This window comes from Diuraphis noxia, unplaced genomic scaffold, assembly GCF_037042655.1.
Source record: "Diuraphis noxia isolate RWA-SAM2 unplaced genomic scaffold, SU_Dnox_SAM2 contig0003, whole genome shotgun sequence".
NCBI lineage: Eukaryota > Metazoa > Arthropoda > Insecta > Hemiptera > Aphididae > Diuraphis > Diuraphis noxia.
Genome location: NW_028301713.1, coordinates 49,823,520 through 49,843,951, shown reverse-complemented (window position 1 = coordinate 49,843,951; position 20,432 = coordinate 49,823,520). Strand labels below are relative to the sequence as shown.

Below are 20,432 nucleotides of genomic sequence, written 5' to 3'. Positions count from 1 at the left end.
TTGCCTGCGGGCGCTAATGCCCTCTTTCGCATTTTTTATTAAGTTAATTTTTGTGTACACAATCTTTAAACTTTAATAACAGTTTCCCCTCTAAATATTCATTCTAATAAGAACTGGAAATTACATACTGGAGTCTTCAGGGTGTATTTTTTAAAATTTTTTTGCTTCTTGAAATGCATTTGCCTGCGGGCGCCAATACCCTCTTTCGAATTTTATTTTTCATAATTTAACTATCGTTAGTACCTTCTAGCGCTAGTACCCTCTTTTGTATGAAAAAAACACGCAGGGATTCAAAGCTGAATTATTGATGTTTATATTTAATATTTTTTAATTTTAATAACATAGTTAATATAACATTTTAATCAACATATTTTACATGCATTTTTTTTAATGTTTGAGCACCTATATAATAGACAGGTAAAATGAGGTTAGATACCGTGTTATTAAAAATATATACTACACAATGTAAGTTTATCACATAGTAAGTGGTTGTTCATTTAGTAAATACATAATTAATTTAGAAAAAAAACAACATTTGGCACGTGTTAATTAAACATTATATAAATAAATTTAAAAAATAAGTATATAAAAAAAATAATACTTCTAAATGTAATAAGAAAAACATTAACACAAATAAAAATAAGACTCTTGAGCTGTCTAAATGATTAAGACATTTAGTGATCATTAGACCATATATGTATATATATACATATATTAAATTGTACTATTGATGAACACTTACTACTTAGAGCTATTAAATAGGACAAAATATAATAAAGAAAAAAACTTATACAATTAATTGATAGAGTGACAATAATAATAATATAACAATGATGTGTACATGTAATTATTATATAATATCATGATTGATATAAATATTTTTCTATAAAAAAAAAAAAAATAACAATGTAAAAGTTTATTTTACTTTTTTCTGTTTTGTGTCTTTTTGTTTGGTAATAAAAAAAATTACATACCCTCAAAACACGTAGCTTAAGTATTTATTTAGTAATTCTGTTATAAAAGGATATATTTAAATAAATATCCATAAAAATAAAATATTTTTCATAATATATATTATATGTTTAAGCATAATGACAAACAAAATTTAACTCTATCTTTTATATGAGACATTTCAACAAAATAAATTATTCCAAAACTTTACTCAAAATAAATTATGCACATTTATTTAATCCTAATAATAACTTATGCAAAAATTTGTAATAGACTTGACATATTGAAAAAAATTAAATATTCTGTGACATTGTAATATACTAATATCACACATTATTATTACTATTAATTAAATTTTTGTTTAGTTACATGCATATATAATATATATAAATATAAATACATTTATATTTATTTTTTTTACACATTAACTTTGCGAAAAATGTAATATAAATTAAAACATCTAGTGAACACATAAAAAATCAAAAGTGAGATCCATTAATACATCACTTTATCCCTTAATCTAATAGACTTTGTAAATTTAAATATAAAGAAGTTTTTTCTCCAGGAAAAATGTTTTGTTTAAAAATCAAACGAATAAAAATACTTTTTAGTTATTTAGGAGTGAGAGTCAGTCCTGGTATAAAAAAAAATATAAACCTATAAACATTTCATTTTACTTTTCTTTCTTCAAATATATATATTGACGTCTTTCGTTTTAAAAAACTATTGAAACCCATCCTGGACGATTTATTTTTTTTTAAAGAAAATGATCATTTAATTGATGAACTAAACGCTGATTTTGATCACCTGTAAAAGAAAGGAAAGTATTTAGTATTTTTTTTTTTAGAATTTGATTACTTTATAACCATATATTTTTCTCATGGAATTACCTTGATCGTTTGTACTTGGTAAATCGTTGTTGCCCACCATTGGGCAACAAAACTGATTGTCATTGTAATGATTGTTATTGTTGATTGTAGTGATGGGTTTGTACTTGTCACCAAACGGAGGACACAATTCAGTAGGCATGGGTACCTGTGATGGATGAGGAGCTTGAGGCGAGGTACAGTTTACCATTGACATAGGGCTCATATTGAATATGTTTGGATGTAACTTTAGATCAGGAAGTTTGATCACCACAGGTGTCTGAAAAATCTGTATGTTAGTATTACACACAAAATATACATACAAAAATTTTTGTTATTTCAATGACACAATTATAAATAAATTCAAATACAATTAAATCGGTCCGAAGTTGATCACATGAATTAATTTTTGTCTACCAAGCAAGTTGCACTAAGAAGTATGGAAATTCAATAAAAACCTCAACTAACTTCTCAGCATACTATGCATAGAGAATAACATCAAACATCAGCTCGGCCTATTGAAATATCATCATATTCTTTATAATTATTCTGCATAAATTAAAGTATGTAAACTTATTCAAAGTAACAATATAAGGTTGATTATTTAAAAACAAGTCAAATGAACAATGAATACAGACAATACAGTCAATATACTAACTAAGCTAACTTTTGCAGTTTTGATTTGTTTTCTACATTTAAATTTTGTCAACTCACTAGAAGTAAATTGGCATTCTAGAATTAACAAATCTCAATCAACTAATAATTAATGTAAATAAAAGTTCAGATATTATAAAATCGCTCCCGAGAGTTGATCACATGAATTGATTTTTGTTTACCAAGAAAGCTGCACATGAACTCAGGAAGTTTATAAAAACCTCTACTGAATCTCGGCATACTATATACCATAAACAAATATCTATCATCAGCTCGGCCTATTGAAATATCATCATGTCTTTATTTTGATCAATAATATAAAAATATTCTCTAACAATTAATCAAAGCAATCAAATAATTATTACATATTAATAATTAGATTAAATTAAAATGTGATATACATAATTAAAAAAAAATAAGTTTATATAATATTTCTTATTTAAAAGTATAAATAATTGCTCATCAACATTTTATGTGCAAATAGTAGATAAATATACAAAATCAGAATTTGGGATTAAGCATATAATAATAAGTTTGTTAAACAATGGAAAACTGGACAAAACAAGTCAACAGATCTACCATGTTACAACCCATTTATATCATATGGCCCCCAAGCTCATCATGTTTTGTACATGAGTTACATATAAAAAAATAATTTTACTTGATATGACATATAGAATAGATACTAATACTTTAATTTATTTTATTAAATGTACAAATAAAGAACAAAAAGGTTAACTGTTAAAACTTAAAAATTATATTGTAATGTTGATCAGTTTAATAAATCGCTTCCGAGAATGATCACACAAACAATGTTTTTAACAGATTAAATATCGCTCAATGTTGGGAAAATGATCTCAACCAACAGATTAACATAAAACCTTGTTTAATACATGAAGTCAGACTCGGCCTGTTATCATCATTTTCAACATCTACATAAATTTATATTTTAATTATATTAAATAACAACAAAATTAATGAGAATAACTTTATAAGCTTAACACATAGACAGTGCTCGAATTGGGAAAAATTAAGTAGAGAAGCTTCATCCAACTATTTAAAAACTGCGTTCCAAGTGCACAATCCTTTAACACATATGGGCATCCATCATTAAGCTTACTTATATTTTGAATATATATTTTAAACTATAATGTGAACAAAATCAATTCAATGTTTTATTTTAAATAAAACTTTAAAATCTATTTTGTCTTGGTATCCATTAAATTATATTTAACTATATAATGAGTTAATATCAAAACACTGAACAAAAATAATTTTAAGTACTACAATTTCTAAGAAATGACTATTATTAAGAAACAACACTTAATTATTTAATTTATGGTACACAGGTTTTACGAGTTAATAAGTTGAGTTACAGTTGTAATATTATTTTAAATTTAATTTAAATAAAATATCTATTTATTTTAATTCAGTTTTCTCTATATTAACAGCTTTAGAACAACACATTTTTAGGGGTAATATTTTTTAATCCAGACAAATTCAAATAATTTATTAGAATACACCTTTATTTCGGGAGTTTAATGTATATGGAATGCGAGAGTAAAAAAATAGTATGATCATTACCTTATTTTCGTCAGGTAGCATAACATTGCTTTCCCTGAAATTCTCATTGTGGTTCATTAAACTCATATCAAGCTTACTGCAATGATTTTTTGCCATTTGATCTGGCATGGGCGATTTAATTATACTATTGGGCAAATGAATACCTACACCTGTTTGACAAATGTAAAAGCAGTTAAGTTTTTAAACGTTATCTTAATAAATTATATTATAGTTGTATTTATAGTACTTCATGATAAAATTAACTTACTGGCAAGTTCTCTGTTGAGTACAATGTATCGTTTGGGCGGCTTATTTTCAATGAGGACTGTGTGTGAAATACTGGTAATCAGTGCCATTACAGACTGATATCCATAAACAGCAGGCTGGATGGCAGTGCCAAACAAGCGCAAGTAAGAAGCTTCAAGGGATGTCAACAATAATCGACCATCTGAGATCATTAACAGACGATACATATCTTGGGCGAACAACTGCAAAGGGGTCAACTGTACATATTCTTCACCAAATTTAGTCTTGACAATCTAAACACAAGTTTCAAAATAATGAAATATATTTGAAAACATAACTTGGATTCTCTGTTGTTACTTTTATAGTTTCACTAAGTTTCTCCTGCATAGTTTCAATGCTTATAGATTCGCCAAACATTGTTTGATAAACAGATTGAAACTGCAAAACAGACATCTTGTCATTGGATGAGTGTTCCATCAATACTCGGCGAACTTTTAGGGATAACCTATGGGCTTCTTTGCGGTCCACCGCTATCAAAAACAACTCACCATGATTGTCCACTACCTGTAATAGTGCAACAAATGTTTAGCATTATCATAAAAACAATATATTATACTACACGAGCCTTTAATTTTCACCAAAATAAATACAGAGTAAAATACAAATGCAATTAATTAACTTACTGTTTTATCTTTTTTCTGATCAATAGTTTACTTTAAAAAATTCATTAGAACATGTTAATATATAATATTGTAAGATAGTTTATTACATTTATCAATTTTAGTGTAACAGTAGACACTGAATATTATGTAATTTAAATCGTTGATAATCTAAAATGTTATACCCATTTATTTTGTAAAAAAATTTAAGCTAATTAGCCTAGAGTGAACTTGTGCCATTTCTAATTTTTTAAATAGATAAGGTATTCATAAAAACCAACAATGATCATAAATATTAATATCTCCATCCACCCAAAAACAGGTATAAGAAAGAAGATACTATGAGTTCTAAATATAGTGGAACCTCGATAACTTGAATCGGTTGGCGACGAAAAAAGATCTAGTAATTGAAAATTTGACTCATAGAAAATTCACACATATCATGCATTGTAAGGCAGGGACCAAAACATTCCTTCGAGTTATTGAAAATTCGACTCATAGAGGTTCCACTGTATAACCATTGCGACATTACCTAAGTATTTATCAGCATACAAGTTCAAATTTTCAGTATGAAGAGTATGCAATTTTATTGTGAGTTAATTCTCTAAATTGTCAAACATAAAACAATTTATCTCTAAAAACATAATATACATCTTAACAATAGAAGTTAAGATAAGTATTTTTATGTTACTAAGTATTTTCTCTTTATGCACAACATGGATCTGAACATATTGAAAAAGCAATTGTAGGATAAGTATATAATGATATAATCAAATAATGTAATACCCAGTACCAGTTAAATGACTATATTGTACTATAAATATTTAACAAATGTAGAAACATGAATTTGTAGGTGGTGTATTGCCCTAAAATGTATAGGTAACAAATTTCATAATGTGCAAAAGTAAATTAATTTTGTCAACTATAGAGCATACTATAAATATATTTTTTATAATTCATAATGCAATTTGGTAAAAATTTCACACATAAAAAATAATTTTGATATTAGATATTTTTATCCTACCTTAACAGCATCGTCGAGCTTTTGTAACAGTTCAATAAGTGTCTCGCATTCATATACAGAAGGTTTAAGACCATAGCCATACTGCCACAAGAAGGCGTTTTGTAGTTGACTGATTGGCAGTGGATAAACAGCTAACGCAGCCAACTGATCACCAAGCACATTTTGTTTCACATCAGTTGTCAACGACACACGGCGCTCTCCTTCTAAATCATCTTCGATCTATAGTAAATGTCATTGTTTAACAAATTCAAATTTAATATTAACCATATACTTATTTTTAATAGATTTAGTACACAAATAGACATTCAGATTTTAAAAATGAAAACACAAGAAAATGTTTCACAGTATATTATTTAACTATAAAAATGATATTGATTATTGACATCAATCAACAACAATATTTAAAAACAGTTCCAATTATCGTCTCAAAACAACAATACTTAAATAATCAAAACTTTTATTCCATTATAAATTTTGACTTTTAATTTATTTCTATTTCAAGCTAGGTATAGAAGAAACTGATAATTAATTATATTTTATAGAACATAAATACACAACTAATTAGTTAAAAAACATATACTGAATTAAAATTATAGATTATATTTATCAAATAAACTTTAGTACAGTTTAAACAAGAAAGGCTAACAAAACAATTCTTTTTATAGAAAAGTTAACTTATATTGTGTTTTCAAATTGGAATATATTTTGAAGTTAAATGATTAAATGAAATACATAAAATACAGTTTTTATTGTTCTCATATCTCATTTAATATACTTAAGGTATCACCTTATAGATATGATTATAAGAAATTAAAATACATCAAATGACTTTATAGGATGATTCTATGTTATACATAGTATGTCTGAGGACCATGAAACAATCATAACACATGGTGAAAAATAACTACCACTGTACATTTAACAGCCATGACATGAAAGTAAATTTAACACTCAACAGTTTGGAAATCTAAATATAATAATTTATCTATGTTTTTACAACACTGAACATTTTATGTAAATTATTGTATGACTTGCGCAATAAACATGTAATACACACAAACAAAAAAATCCCATCTAAATACCTTAACAATGTGTGGTATTGATTCGAACAGTTCGATCAATTTAGTGAATCCAAAATCAGCTACTTTACACTGATGGCCAAAATGGTGATGATAAGAAGGAATGAATTTATTAAATAATAAAGAACATTGCGGGGCATGACTTAACAACTCTATTACCTAGATAAATGATTATTATTACTTCAAAATTTGATTGTGCCAGGTCTCGAGTCAAGAAATATTTTGTAAAATCAAATTATTAATGATTAGTAAATTTTACTGAAACTCACTTCTTTCGCAAAGGCTTTAGTACGTTCAATCTCTTCTGGAGTCTGTTCTCGTTTAGGGATTGCCACCGATTTTTGACCATCCAGATGACCTATGACAACAGTGTTTTCTGATACTTGCGACAATAGATCATCGAGAGAACACAATCCATAATCGACCGGATCAAAAGCGCGGCCCAGGGTCTTCTCAAAAAGCGTACCAAAGTCAACAATGGGTACTTGTTTGCTGGCCACGGATTTAAGCACACGCAACAAATCAGAAGTAAATCTTCGTACCTGCGCTTTGTGTGACAATGTCATGAAACGTTTGTTACCTTCTCCAAATACCTGAAAAAATGTATTGCCAAAATCAGTAGTGTATCATGGAAAAACCTGATTTATAAGATGTAAATGTCTTAACTTATTTTATAAAATATATTCCTTAGTGATTAAAAAATTATTTTACTTTATATAATTTTATAGGACCAACTTTGTGAGGCTTGCTTTAAAATATTAGAGGGAATAATTATTAACCTATTATATAACTTTGATGAACATTAACTGTGTTCTTGTGTTGGTCTTTTTTAAATTTGAAAGCACGATTATGAACATTTTTAGATAAAAAGATTGTTAAAAGGCCAACATAAGAATACAAATCATGTTTTAAACCTAAGTTTTATGATAGATTAATTCATTCAATTCACTTTAATACTCAAGTTAACAACTCCTGGTTGATACTACTGATTGTGTAAGAAAAATGAAAATAAATAGTGTGCAAATATCCACTTAAAAGGGAATATTTTGTAATTTTTAGATAATTTTTCCCTTTTAATCAAAGTAATTAATATACTGCACACCTATAGGCTATAATTACATAGGCACCCGCAGAAATTTTTCTACGGGGGGGGGGGGGGGCAATATTAGAATTTGAGGATAAATATTATAATTTTACTAGGTGTTTTAAAATAATAATCTTTTTTATTATACTTGTATACAATATATTATATTTTATGATATTACAACTTATTTTATGCTTTAAATTTGTTGTATAGTATATAGTAATTTATCTTAAAACATTCAATTAAAAAAAAATATTTTGAAAAAGCCAGGGGGGGGGGCAAATACCCAGCTTGCCCCCCTCTGCGGGCGCCTACGTATAGTTATGAATATCTTTAAAAATATTTATATTTATTAAAGAGTAAAATGACTTCAACCACTAACATTTAACAAAATTTTATTTATATTATGCTACAACACACATTTTAGACAAGATATTTTTTATATTGTATACATCATTTTAATTTGAGCCTTTTCATTTAAGTTCCTCAATATCAACTTAATATCTTCGTCATAGTAGCGCTACTGAGTTATGGGCAAGAATTCTCTAAAACAAATAATAACCTAATGGGTACCAGTGACGTATTTTGGGGTCCTGAAGAATATTTATGATGAGGCCCTAAATATTTTTTTCTCTACATACCATAAAATTAAGAAAATCGAAAATCAAATAAGTAGACACGGGGCCCCAGGCATTTATATGGAGTGCTCTCCTCTAGCGCCGTCACTGATGGGTAAGTAATATACTAATATTTAATACATATTATTCATAAATTAATATAATACCATAAAAATGTCTTAGGGAAGGGCTGAATAACAAATTAAAAATAGTAATGACTGTATAACATGTAAATCACCTGTACAATGTTTGGCAACGCCTCTAAAAGATCAATGAGTTTGGTAAAACCATAGTCAGCAACGCGACACTGACGGCCAAAATGATGATGGTAAGCTGGTATGAAACGGTTAAACGACATGGTACAATGAGTACAGGTCTTTAACAAATCAACCAGTTCACGGCTCAGCAAAGCCAAATTGTTTGCCAATGGTGGACTTATGCTTTTCAATCCACTAACACTAGCTGCAAAACATTTAAAGTGTTGGATAGTATCAATGAACATTTAACATGATAAAAAATTGTTGTATTTCCTAAACACATAATCATTTTACTATAGATCTAACCTTCTGATTTAGTGTCGGACTCTTGAGTTGAAGATCTAACTGACATATTTCCGATGTCCGAGGCTGAAGATGTTGTAAGATATTTGATACCAATACTACAGCTTTGCAAGAGTTCGACACCGCTGACGGCAGTCACAATGTGTTCCAAAGGTACACCATCTTCATCTGTTTGTAACGGCTCATTGAACAAAGCTTCATAACAATCGCAAATACTAAAAAAAGTTTTCAATTTGTTACACAGCTATGGTTTTGTAATAATGAGACAGCATCATCTACTAAGTAGTAGAAATAAATATTTATAATTTACGTGGCTAGGATTAGATAATTGTTGTGAGATGATATCAGAGTATGTAATCGTTTAGAGAACTCATTTAGTGACACTTTAACATTAGGTAATGCAGGCATCTCTAATTCAGCCCAGCCCTTATCGTCAGTAGGTTTTGTAATTTTTGCATGAACAGGACAGTATGAAACCGCATCGCTTTTGTCCTATACATATGATACATATTAATTAAAGAAAGTTACGAATACAATAAATAATAATACATTTTTTTTTAAGAATTATACTGAACGCTACTAGATAAATGCTGTGTCATAAAACTTACTAAATTAGTTATTGGCATAGAAGATGAAGAAGATTGATGGTGAAGGGGCGACGGAGTATTACGGTATTCTGGATTTAAGCTTATGATTCTATGATTTGGTTCTTCGGTAATTAAACACACATCTTTCATTTTATACAGATCCGATACAGACACAGAAGTCATGAAGCGGTTTTCAAACATTTCACGGAACTTGAACAGAGGCAAACGCTGCCCAGGAACTTCCATTAGAATGTATGCTATCTGAGATCTATAATAATAAACACACGCAATACAACCAAGAACTTAGGATAAAATAACCATAAAACAATATTGTCAGAATCATATATATTATATACCTCAGCAGCGTGGGATTTTGAGGGTAACCAGAATGAGCATAAGCGATCATAATCCTTTTGAATCCGATTTTGCGTCTGTGGAGTTTAGAAATGGCATACTGCGCATCCTGTGGACTAGACACCCGAACGGCTGCTGCAAAATTACCATCTGACTGATAAAACACTGACACGTGTAACACCTGCATTTGACCAACATAACAAAGAGATGAGATGACATTGTTTTGTTTTACACGCAATGTTTAATACATACCATAACATGTTCCCTGAACGTATTAAATAATATATTTTTCATCTCAACAGAGTCAATATTCTGATCTAAATTTGTAACGTGTAAGTCTACTGGATTACTCTGTTGGGCTACAAGTAATGGTGATGCCTGATTTGTTGATAAATTATTATAAGACGGAGATATGGGGTGAAAGTAACGCTGAAGAAATTATTTTGAAAATAAAATACAAATACATACTTTATAATACAACTTTATTAGACAAAGTCTGATTATATAAAGACAAAAAAATCTTACATCTGGATTGGTATTCTCCATCAGAGTTGGTGGACTAACTCTCCTAGGAACATTGATTATTGGAGGTGGTGGAACTGAAGTGTTGACACCAAACATCATGTAAGGTGGTGGGCCATTTGAACTGACCATGCTCGGGGTTGAACCAACCTAAATTTCCAATAAGACAGTATATAAAATTTAAAATCACACATAAGGTATGTAAAAAAAAATAATAATAGTAATAATAACACATTTTAGTCTTTATTTCTTTCTTACTTGAGAATCAATTTGTGATGTTCCACCCAGTCCTCTTTTTAAAATTGTTATTGGTGTACCATGACCCATTGTTGTTGGATAACCATGCCGCATCCAGTTTTCATTATGATTTACTATTGGAATTTTTTTACAATACATTACAATACTAATTAAATTATTTAACATTATGATAAAATTCAATAATAAATTACAAGTTATTTGTGAAGTTGATGGCTGAGTGTGAGTAATATCAGGTTGTTCATGATTGTCCTTGGTCATCTGTTTTCCTTTGTAATTAATTGGACCTCTCGCCCCGCTCTAGTCAAAAGTCGGATTATAGTTAAGAAATATTAATAACTATTAAATATGTAATATGCTGTCTTGGAGTGATTCTTATTTACCCAAATATAAAATTTCAAAGATACACTTCTCCTTTTTTTAAATCAAAAACAAAAATGTAGACAACTAATTGAATTTTCAAACTCAAGCCTAATTCCTAATCATTTTCTGTAATGAGAAGTTGTCTATACAAATATTATAATGCATATTATTAAACAGAAAATTTCTGACCAAAAAAATAGATTTTTTAATAAATAAGCAAGAATCAATTATATTGGGTGAAAAAGATGTATGCGTTCATTTTTACAATGTTTATTAATTATTTTTTTCAAATTATAAATTCACGTTTTAAATAAGAATCAGATATTTTAATATTTCCCCTGTCCATCTATAATTAACAGACTCAAAAACTGCAAGACCATTTTCAATAAAATTTATATTAATAGATTTTTAAAAACTTGGAGGTCGTTTATAACGTATTTTATTTTCAACCCTTATAGGTTGCTAAAAGTAGCTCAAACATGATTTTTTTTTTAAGCTCAAAAGAAAAATGTTTTTTTTAATATTGTTGTTGGTTACATATTAATATATTATTATGCTACCATTATATTTAGTAAAAATATTACATATAGTTTTTTTTTCAAAAATATTTATAAAAACATAAATTTGACAAATGCTTATAAATTGTATACAAATTAAAATATAATAAAAAAGCCAATGTAGGAATACTGGTAATGTTCTATGCTTAAAGTTTGATGATAGGTGAATTCACTTCAATATTACAAGTAACAACAGTGTTGGTTCTGCTAAGCATAAATTAACTATGTTGCATGTGGGTCAGAGAGAAAAAAATCAAACAATGCACTGACAGTTTAATAAAAAACTTTGTACCCATTGATTAATATAAAAAAATGTATATTTTTAATTAATGATTTATTTGGACTATTATGGTGTTTTTAAAATAAGTGTTCCTTACACTTAAAATTTTAAAGATTTATTTCATGAAATAACACTTACTACAGGTATTTGAGGTCCGTTTAACCATGTTTGAATGCCAACGGAATTTGATGACAACCAAGGATTATGATTTCTCATCGAGTTATCAACACTAGGATTCATTTGTGACATTCCAAAACCACCTTTAATTTGTTGACCATACAAACTAGACAAAACAGAATATAAATCTATGAGCCAATTTTAGAAATAGACTAAAATAGTTTTTTTCGAAACTTACGCAAATTTTCGATTTTCAAAAGTGGTAGGCGGAGTAACAGGGGTCATATTAAACCGGGAATGCATATTGTTTGTTGAAGAATACTGAATAGTAGTGGCAATGTGTTGTATGTTTTCTTCTCTAGTCTGCACTGGAGCAGGTCTACCTACAGTATAATTATTTAACACAAGAAAAAAATAAAACTTAGGATATAATTATTGTACAAACTTATGAAACTAGTGGACGATGATTCTTCTTTTACAGCAAACGGTAAACTAACAACAATTTGACTATTAAACACGCGCTCCTTATTCATTCGTTTTTGAGCTCTAAAGAGGAGATAGAATCATTAAATAAAACTAAATTAATTAAAGTAGAATCATTAAATCAAATTTAATTATATTACAAAAAGATCATTTGTTAATTAAATACAATAAAACTAAAATAAATCACCATGCTTTTAAAAATTTGTATGAAAAAAAAGGACTAGATAACATTAAAATAATGGTAAATATAAATCACAAATTTAAATAAACTACAAAAATTAAATTAAGACACAAAATATGAAATTATTGAACAAATAATTAAAGCTCAATGTAGTAATTGAGTGCATGACTGCAATGAAAGACTGATCCAAAAATACTATTGAAAGTTCAATGCTAACAGAAACCAAATATGTACAGGGAATACCAAAGGGAAAAAATGTGTAAAAATAATTTAACGAGATTGTGAAAGCAATAAAAAGATATTTTATGAGATAAAACTGATAAACATGATAGGTATACAAAATCGCTTATCATCATTATTATTATTTACCTTGCAGCCATTTCTTTGGTAGGAAATCTAATTGTTGTTGAACAATTATTTATTACACCAACACGTCCACCACAATTTTCAGACAACCTCTTTAAACGATTTCTGATTTTTGCTGGATCAATACCAACTGGTAGATTGGATACAATAACTTCAACAGGTGTATTCCCACATTGCTAGTAAAATAAATATCAAATAAAATTTTTTTTCCAGTAAATATTTAATAATGTTCAAACAATGTAATTATAAAGATCCAAATTCCAAGGACTATGATCTAAAAATAAGAAGAAACATTAGCAGCATATTATATTGATTGAGTAATAAATTATACCAGTTATTGAAAAAAAATTTGAATATTATAAATTTAACAAATTCACATAAGTTGTTCTGCTGCTAATAATTTCAAATAAAAGTTATTAAACTTTATTTGAAGATCATCAACAAATTAAATTAGATACATCCATAATATCAATAAATATGTGTATTTTTTAGAAGAATATTACAAACAGTAATTTAAAAAATAAATAAACCTATACATACTGGCAGTGAAAAAAATCCAATATGAATTACTTATAAATTATAAATAGTATTAATTAAAATTGAGCCAACATAAGTTAACAGATTTTTAGAAATAAATTCAATAAATTTGTATACAATTCACATAATTATATGATCACCTAAAATTTTTAATGCAATGTGATTGGCGTATAGGAAAGTCTAGTTTTGGAATAATTCAATCAAGCAGGTTAATCGTTTTAGCAAATATAAGCCAAGAAAGTGTAAATGCCTGAACAAATGCAGACACATTGAGGCTTACGTCTGTTACAACACTACATTTAATTTTAAACTGATTGTTATAATCTAAAAATCTTGATTTTAAGAAACAGTTTGTGCGCTTTTTAAAATATTAGTATAAAAATCTTTAATAGTAGCATATTTAATAATATGAAAAAAATAAGAGTTTTCATTAAATCTTTAAGAAGTCCGACAACAATTTTTAAATATTTCAGAATTCTATGAAATTTGAAATTTATATTCTATATTCAAGTAGCAGAGGGGTTGATATAGTATATTTTATAATCAAAAACGACTTCACAAGCATTGTCAAATTGTCAGAATTTAATATCTATTTTTTTTTTTTAATTTCAACTAATGTTATAGAATAATTTGTAAAAAAAGTTCTTAAAATAGCCTTATATTTTAAAGACATAATAAACATTGAAATTAAAATGTTAAAAAATATAATTAGCAGCTTTTTAGCAAGTATGCAGCTTTTAGAATCTTACCCTCAATAAGTTTATGTTGTTTTTTTTTTAAATTTTTTATTGTATATTTTAGGATTTTGTAATTTTTTGATATATTTTAATTTAATTTTAATACGTAGTAATAAAGTGCAATTTTTTATATGTAAGATCATCATGAAATACAAAACATTCATTAATATTTTGATACAATTCTATAAATATGAGCAGACTAAGTGGTTTCCAGACAGGTTAGCAAGTATTAAAACTGCCTAAGCTGTTGAAGGGAGATGGGTATATAACTGGTATCACAACGAAATTTATAAATGTATACTATACTATTCTATATTATACTATAGCCAATAATAATTAATTCCAATGAACTACAATGATTAAATAAATAAATAAATAAATTTCAAACACAAAAAAAAAGTATTTTTAAAAACACCGAATTATATTCATATTTAAGAAAACTAAGCTAGAGAAGCCTTTTAATTGCATAAAAAAAAATATTTTATAAAAAGTTAATGGTTTGAGCACTAAGGCATAAATTTCAAAAATAACCAAATTCATAATTTTTTTTTAAAGTATATTTTAGTTATTATTAGAGCATGCATCTTTGAACAGATAGCTACGTTTTATACCTCTCTCTTTTAAATAACTTCAAAAATAATTATGGTTGAAAATCTCCAAGAATCAAACTTAAATTTATCTTATTTTATTATACTTAATAATACTACAGAATTGCTATTCCATTAACTATTTACACAAAAATAAAAAATTGTTTATCCAGTATTGAACTAATAAGAACTATGGGTGAGCTATAGTTATCATGCTCAAGATTTTATTTAAAAACTTGATCAGCATGACTACCAAGAAAAAAAATGATAAAATACATATTTTAACTTCTTTACTCGTGATAAATTTTTTATTTTTATTATAGATTGCACAAAGTTTTAACGATTCTCTAACACTTGAAAAACTAATAAATTATCTATCAAATACCAACAAAATATTCAAATTGTACAGCTATACTGAAATTAAACGAGCGAGAGTGTCATTAATGGGTTGCTGCTCTCATCAAACGTAACATGACCTACTATATAATTTATTGTAAACTCTTTTTATTATTAATATTAATTGTTTTGATACCTTATATATATTCTGTTTCACATTTACTCATTGTGCCTAAGGTATAGATTGTAAATTTCTTTTAAAAATAAAAAATAAATACTGAAATAAAAAAAAACTTTTATCTCAAGTTTACCTAGGGGAGGACGAAAGTTAGTTTAACCAATATCTATTATACAGATATATTTTAGGCAGAATCATAATACTTTTTTTTTTAATTAAACGAAATATACCCTCGGCGACATAGGCCATTGGGTTTCATAATGCTATATAATTGTAACATACCTGCCATTATAATATATCATTATCTCAATAAGACTGACTTTATTTAAGACATATACTTAACTAAAACTATAAAATAAATTATACTTACTCGAAGAGCATTTCTTAGTGGTAACATTTCAACTAAATGAGTATAATTATAATGTTCATTGGCACACAAAATAAGACTTTCGGAACAAAGTTCATTATGCAATAATATTACATGCATTTTTTTCCTGGAATATTAAAATTTGAATGAATTTTAAGTTTTAAAACAAACAAAAGTAATAGATGTACCTATGTCTAATATCACAGAGATCAGATGCAAAATTCACATCACCAGAAACTAAAACTACAGCTGCAGGGGAACCGTGTAAGTCCGCAAATCTTCTCATTGAAAGGCGAAGTTTCTCGTCGGCTGCATTTTTGCATACAGATGTAACATGAACTAAATTGACCTAATAGAAATTACATGAATAAAATTACAAGCACTTAAACAATTTATTGCACTATATTAGAATATACATACTTGTGCATCATTTAGTTCTTGAACAACTTGTGCATTTTCTTTTTTAACATCGCAGACGACGAGAAACTCAGCTTCTCTATAACCGATAAAAAATCTGTCTCTTATTGCTTGGGCTACAGCTACTGCAGATCTACCTTTGGGAACCTAGAATTATTTAATTAATTGTAATATGTAATTTGATAATATTTGCTATTATATTAATGTTATGACTTACTTGACAGTTTTCAATATCCCAAAATACACCAATTGGTGGCAAATAGTGAGCAAATGAATGCTTATGACTATAAGGAATTGAATTATTTGTATATCCACGTGAAGTATATGAAGAACGAAGTCTATTTAAAGACTTCTTGTTTTTTTTGTAAGGTAACAACTGGTTATCATACCTAAGGCATTCTTGTTCATAAACATCAGAATTTGAACACAATGAATCAGAGTCTGACGCAGAATCTGAATCGGTATGTGAATATGATGATGATGTAGTATTATTTTGAGGTACAGGTTCCTTTGGAGAGATATAATATCCATTTGTAAGATGTGGTGGTGATGGAAATTTAAAATTTGTTTCAATTTGACCGTCACATGGATATGGTTCTATGTTTCCAAAGCAGCCAATATTCTCTTGACGGTTGAAGGACACTTAAAAGATAAATAATTTTCTTATAATATAATTTTAACTAAACCTGTTGTATAATTAATTGTATGCATCAACAATAGGTTTAAATTTTCATTAGTTTTTTTTTATCAAATATTAAGATATTTTTTTTCATGCCAAAAACTTATTATGATTTATTAACTATCAAAGCAACATTTTTAATAGAAATGGTTATAAATCAGGAAAAAATTACATGTTTTAATATACGATACCCAATAAAAACCAACGTAACATTGCATTATTAATTCAGTCAAACAAATATATTAGAACTTACATTTTCTTGTACAGACAATAAGATGATCCATAATAGGTCTGACAACTTATATAGTTTAAATATTATACCTTGAAAAAAATATGAGGTATAAAGCTGCATTTACAATTGAAAAAATATGTTTTTAAATACTTGAGAAGTCTAAATTAAAATCTTGGTATCATTTATATACCAACTGAATAGACCTGAAAATTGAAAAAAAAAATTAAATTTTAATAATTAATTTAGATTCAACTAACCATACACTTTGTTATTTTTATTACATACAACTTATCTTAAAATATAATAAAATTAAATCTCTGTTTAATTGGTAAAAACAATTACTATTGATACTCAATAAATACTTGAATAATTATAAACAATTAATTTACTTATCTAAAATAGGTACTCTAAAAATAATTAAGGATTAAGAATCTAAAATTAGTATGGGAACCCATCTCTTTAAGGGCCCGTTAAAATGAATTTATAATTCTTGAAATTTAGAAAATGTAGAAATGTTGATAGGAATACTTATTTTATATTAAATAATATTTTATAGACAGCTAATATTAGTATTTCAAATTATCATTCAAATTAACCAAATTTTAAAAATACTGAAAACATTAATAACTGAATAATATGCTTGGTTTAACCACAGTATAATGATTCTCAAAATATATTTCAAATAATAAAATTTAATGTGTTTATAGAAAAACTAAAATAATTTTTACTTATAATTTATTGTCAAAATTATTCGTACATATTCTTGTATTGTATATTTTTTTGTAAAAAGTTATTTATGTATAAGATAACTAAAAAAACTATAGGTAAATTATAAAGAAATATGTAATATTGTAAATTTTATTTAGCAACAAAATAAAAATTAAGAGGATGTCAGCGCACTATTTGTTTTCTCTCTCTGACCCACGCGTAACATAGACAAAACACATTTACGAAGAATCATTTTGTCTATGTCTTTAAGTAATTTTAGAGTAAAACCTTCCATTACAAAAAAGATAAAGAATAATATTTTTGAGGGAATGACATATCGATTTGTCTAAATATTGTCTCTTAATAATTTAAACATTATTTAAATGTACAGTGTTTTTTTGTTTATTTTGAAAGTCAAATATCAATAAAATATAAAATCGATATGTCATTCCCTCAAAAATATTATTCTTTATCTTTTTTGTAATGGAAGGGTTTACTCTAAAATTACTTAAAGATATAGAAAAAATAATTCTGCGTACATGCATTTTGTCTATGTTACGAGTGAGCCAGAAAGAGAAAACAAATAGTGCGCTGACATCCTCTTAAAACAATCTTTTTTACTTTTAAGTACAGGAATATACTTTTTTTATACTTATGGTTAAAAATTATTAACAATTTAACTTATCAATATATTATCTATAAAATGCATAGTATTACTTAAAATATACAATTTATTTAATTTCAACTACACAATTTGAAAATGATATTGTTTTGACTTAAAATAATTGTAATTATAATTACTTACTATTTGCTTATTTATAATGAGAAATAAATGCACAATTGTTAATTTAGTTTAGTTATTTAAAAAATGATTAAGTATCACAAATTGTTCAGTTGTATAACTGAATTAAGTTTATAATTTAGATTATAATTATATAATCATTTATGAACAATTGAACTATTTTGATTTATTGAGCATCTTTAATTATGAAACTTTTAATTTTGTGTGGTTTTCCACACCAAGAACAATGGTGCAAATTTAATTTGGTGCAGATTAGAAGTTAGAAAGCTACCTATAACAATTTTCTGTATTTAATTACCATTTATAATACATTTGTAATTAATTCCAATATACCATTATCGCAGTGGCATAGCCAAAGGGAGAACTGAGGGGTTAGAACCTCCCTGAAATGTTGAGAAAATTTAAAAGTTATTTTGATGGTCTATGAAAATTGCTACAAGAGTCTAAAATTGTATTATTAAAATACAAAAAGAAAATTCATCGCTATTTTTATTATCATTTTTTTCTACATGTTAAATTTAACCTAGGTAAACCACCGCTGTGTAAACATTAATCAGCTCTCCCCAAACTAAAATCATGACTACGCCACTGCATTATCAACTATCATAATTATTTAATGTGTAACAAGTATAAATATAAACAAGGACAATTTACCCCTAAAGTTGAACTGAACCCCTGAACTGCCTACCACCTAAATCATCGCGCCACGGCAAGTGATAAATAGCGGAAATGGCAAACTAATGGATCATTGATTTATTCTAACAGCTTATTATTCAACAATCATCTTCACGTCATTAATGATATTAAATACAATATTAATTTAATTATGAGTTAAACAGACAAACGTTTCGATTTTAAACGCGGAGTTTGGAGTAGAACACTGAACAATATATTAAAACTAGTTAATAAGTAGACTATTATTAAGAGTATACTAGGTATTATACTTTACCTTTTCAGATGAAAAAATAATATTCGTAAATGTATTATGTCGAGTAAATCAAAAACAATATTGAAATGGAATTTTTCTTTTTAAAAATAAATTTGTTAATCCAACGAAAACAAAAACACGAATTAAAATTTAATGCCTTTATGGAGCACAAATGCACAGTACTCTTGGAAGCTAATCTGTAGTCAGTTGTAAACTATAGGTATAAAATTAAAAATTTACTAATCAACTTTTTTTGTCGTGGTTCTATCTACAACCATGGTTTTTGTACACGACCGATGGATAGGGTGACGGCGGGCTGATAAAATAACATTTTTGTTATTTTTGTTATTTTGTCATGGGAGCATGGACCATAGAGTAATAGCATGGACAAATATGTATAATGCATGGAAGTAAGTAGTAACCGTGGTAGTAATACACAAAATTTAATCTATTCTGTAATCTGTGTTAATATGTTGCGTAACTTTACTTACTCTCTCTAGTACTTCAAAATTTGCTATTCAGATCATTATAGACTATGGAGTAATTACTCCATGAT

The 20,432-nt window shown here is 27.1% G+C and overlaps 1 protein-coding gene across 4 annotated transcripts; it reads right to left on the bottom strand.

Moving 5' to 3' along the window:
• Nucleotides 1-289: 289 nt before the first annotated feature.
• Marf1 (meiosis regulator and mRNA stability factor 1-like protein) lies at nt 290-20,129 on the bottom strand. 4 transcript variants are annotated; one of them, XM_089224453.1, is made up of 28 exons: nt 19,898-20,128; nt 17,460-17,641; nt 16,917-17,169; nt 16,745-16,811; nt 16,531-16,674; nt 16,299-16,459; nt 16,114-16,237; nt 13,372-13,544; nt 12,784-12,884; nt 12,577-12,721; nt 12,360-12,504; nt 11,216-11,321; nt 11,025-11,137; nt 10,770-10,916; nt 10,497-10,673; nt 10,247-10,425; nt 9,912-10,158; nt 9,614-9,795; nt 9,307-9,518; nt 8,982-9,205; nt 7,312-7,635; nt 7,046-7,201; nt 5,964-6,182; nt 4,638-4,844; nt 4,303-4,573; nt 4,056-4,204; nt 1,842-2,097; nt 290-1,758 (listed from the first exon to the last, which is right to left on the bottom strand). In XM_089224453.1, the coding sequence occupies exons 2-28, from the start codon at nt 17,488-17,490 to the stop codon at nt 1,709-1,711; spliced, it is 4,563 nt and encodes a 1,520-aa protein (XP_089080579.1). In that variant the 5' UTR covers nt 17,491-17,641; nt 19,898-20,128; the 3' UTR covers nt 290-1,708. The 4 variants fall into 4 exon arrangements, with proteins under 4 accessions (XP_089080579.1, XP_089080578.1, XP_089080580.1 ...); XM_089224452.1 differs by having other exon boundaries at nt 16,745-17,169; nt 19,898-20,129; XM_089224454.1 differs by lacking the exon at nt 7,046-7,201 and having other exon boundaries at nt 16,745-17,169; nt 19,898-20,126.
• Between the last annotated feature and the right edge of the window lie 303 nt (nt 20,130-20,432).

Coding starts and splice junctions, on each gene's coding strand:
- Marf1 (XM_089224452.1), bottom strand. CDS start 17,490: ATGGATCATCTTATTGTCTGTACAAGAAAAT. Junction 13,545..16,113: donor CACTAAGAAATGCTCTTCGA/GTAAGTATAATT, acceptor TTATTTTACTAG/CAATGTGGGAATACACCTGT. Junction 7,636..8,981: donor CGTTGCCAAACATTGTACAG/GTGATTTACATG, acceptor ACATTTTTTCAG/GTATTTGGAGAAGGTAACAA.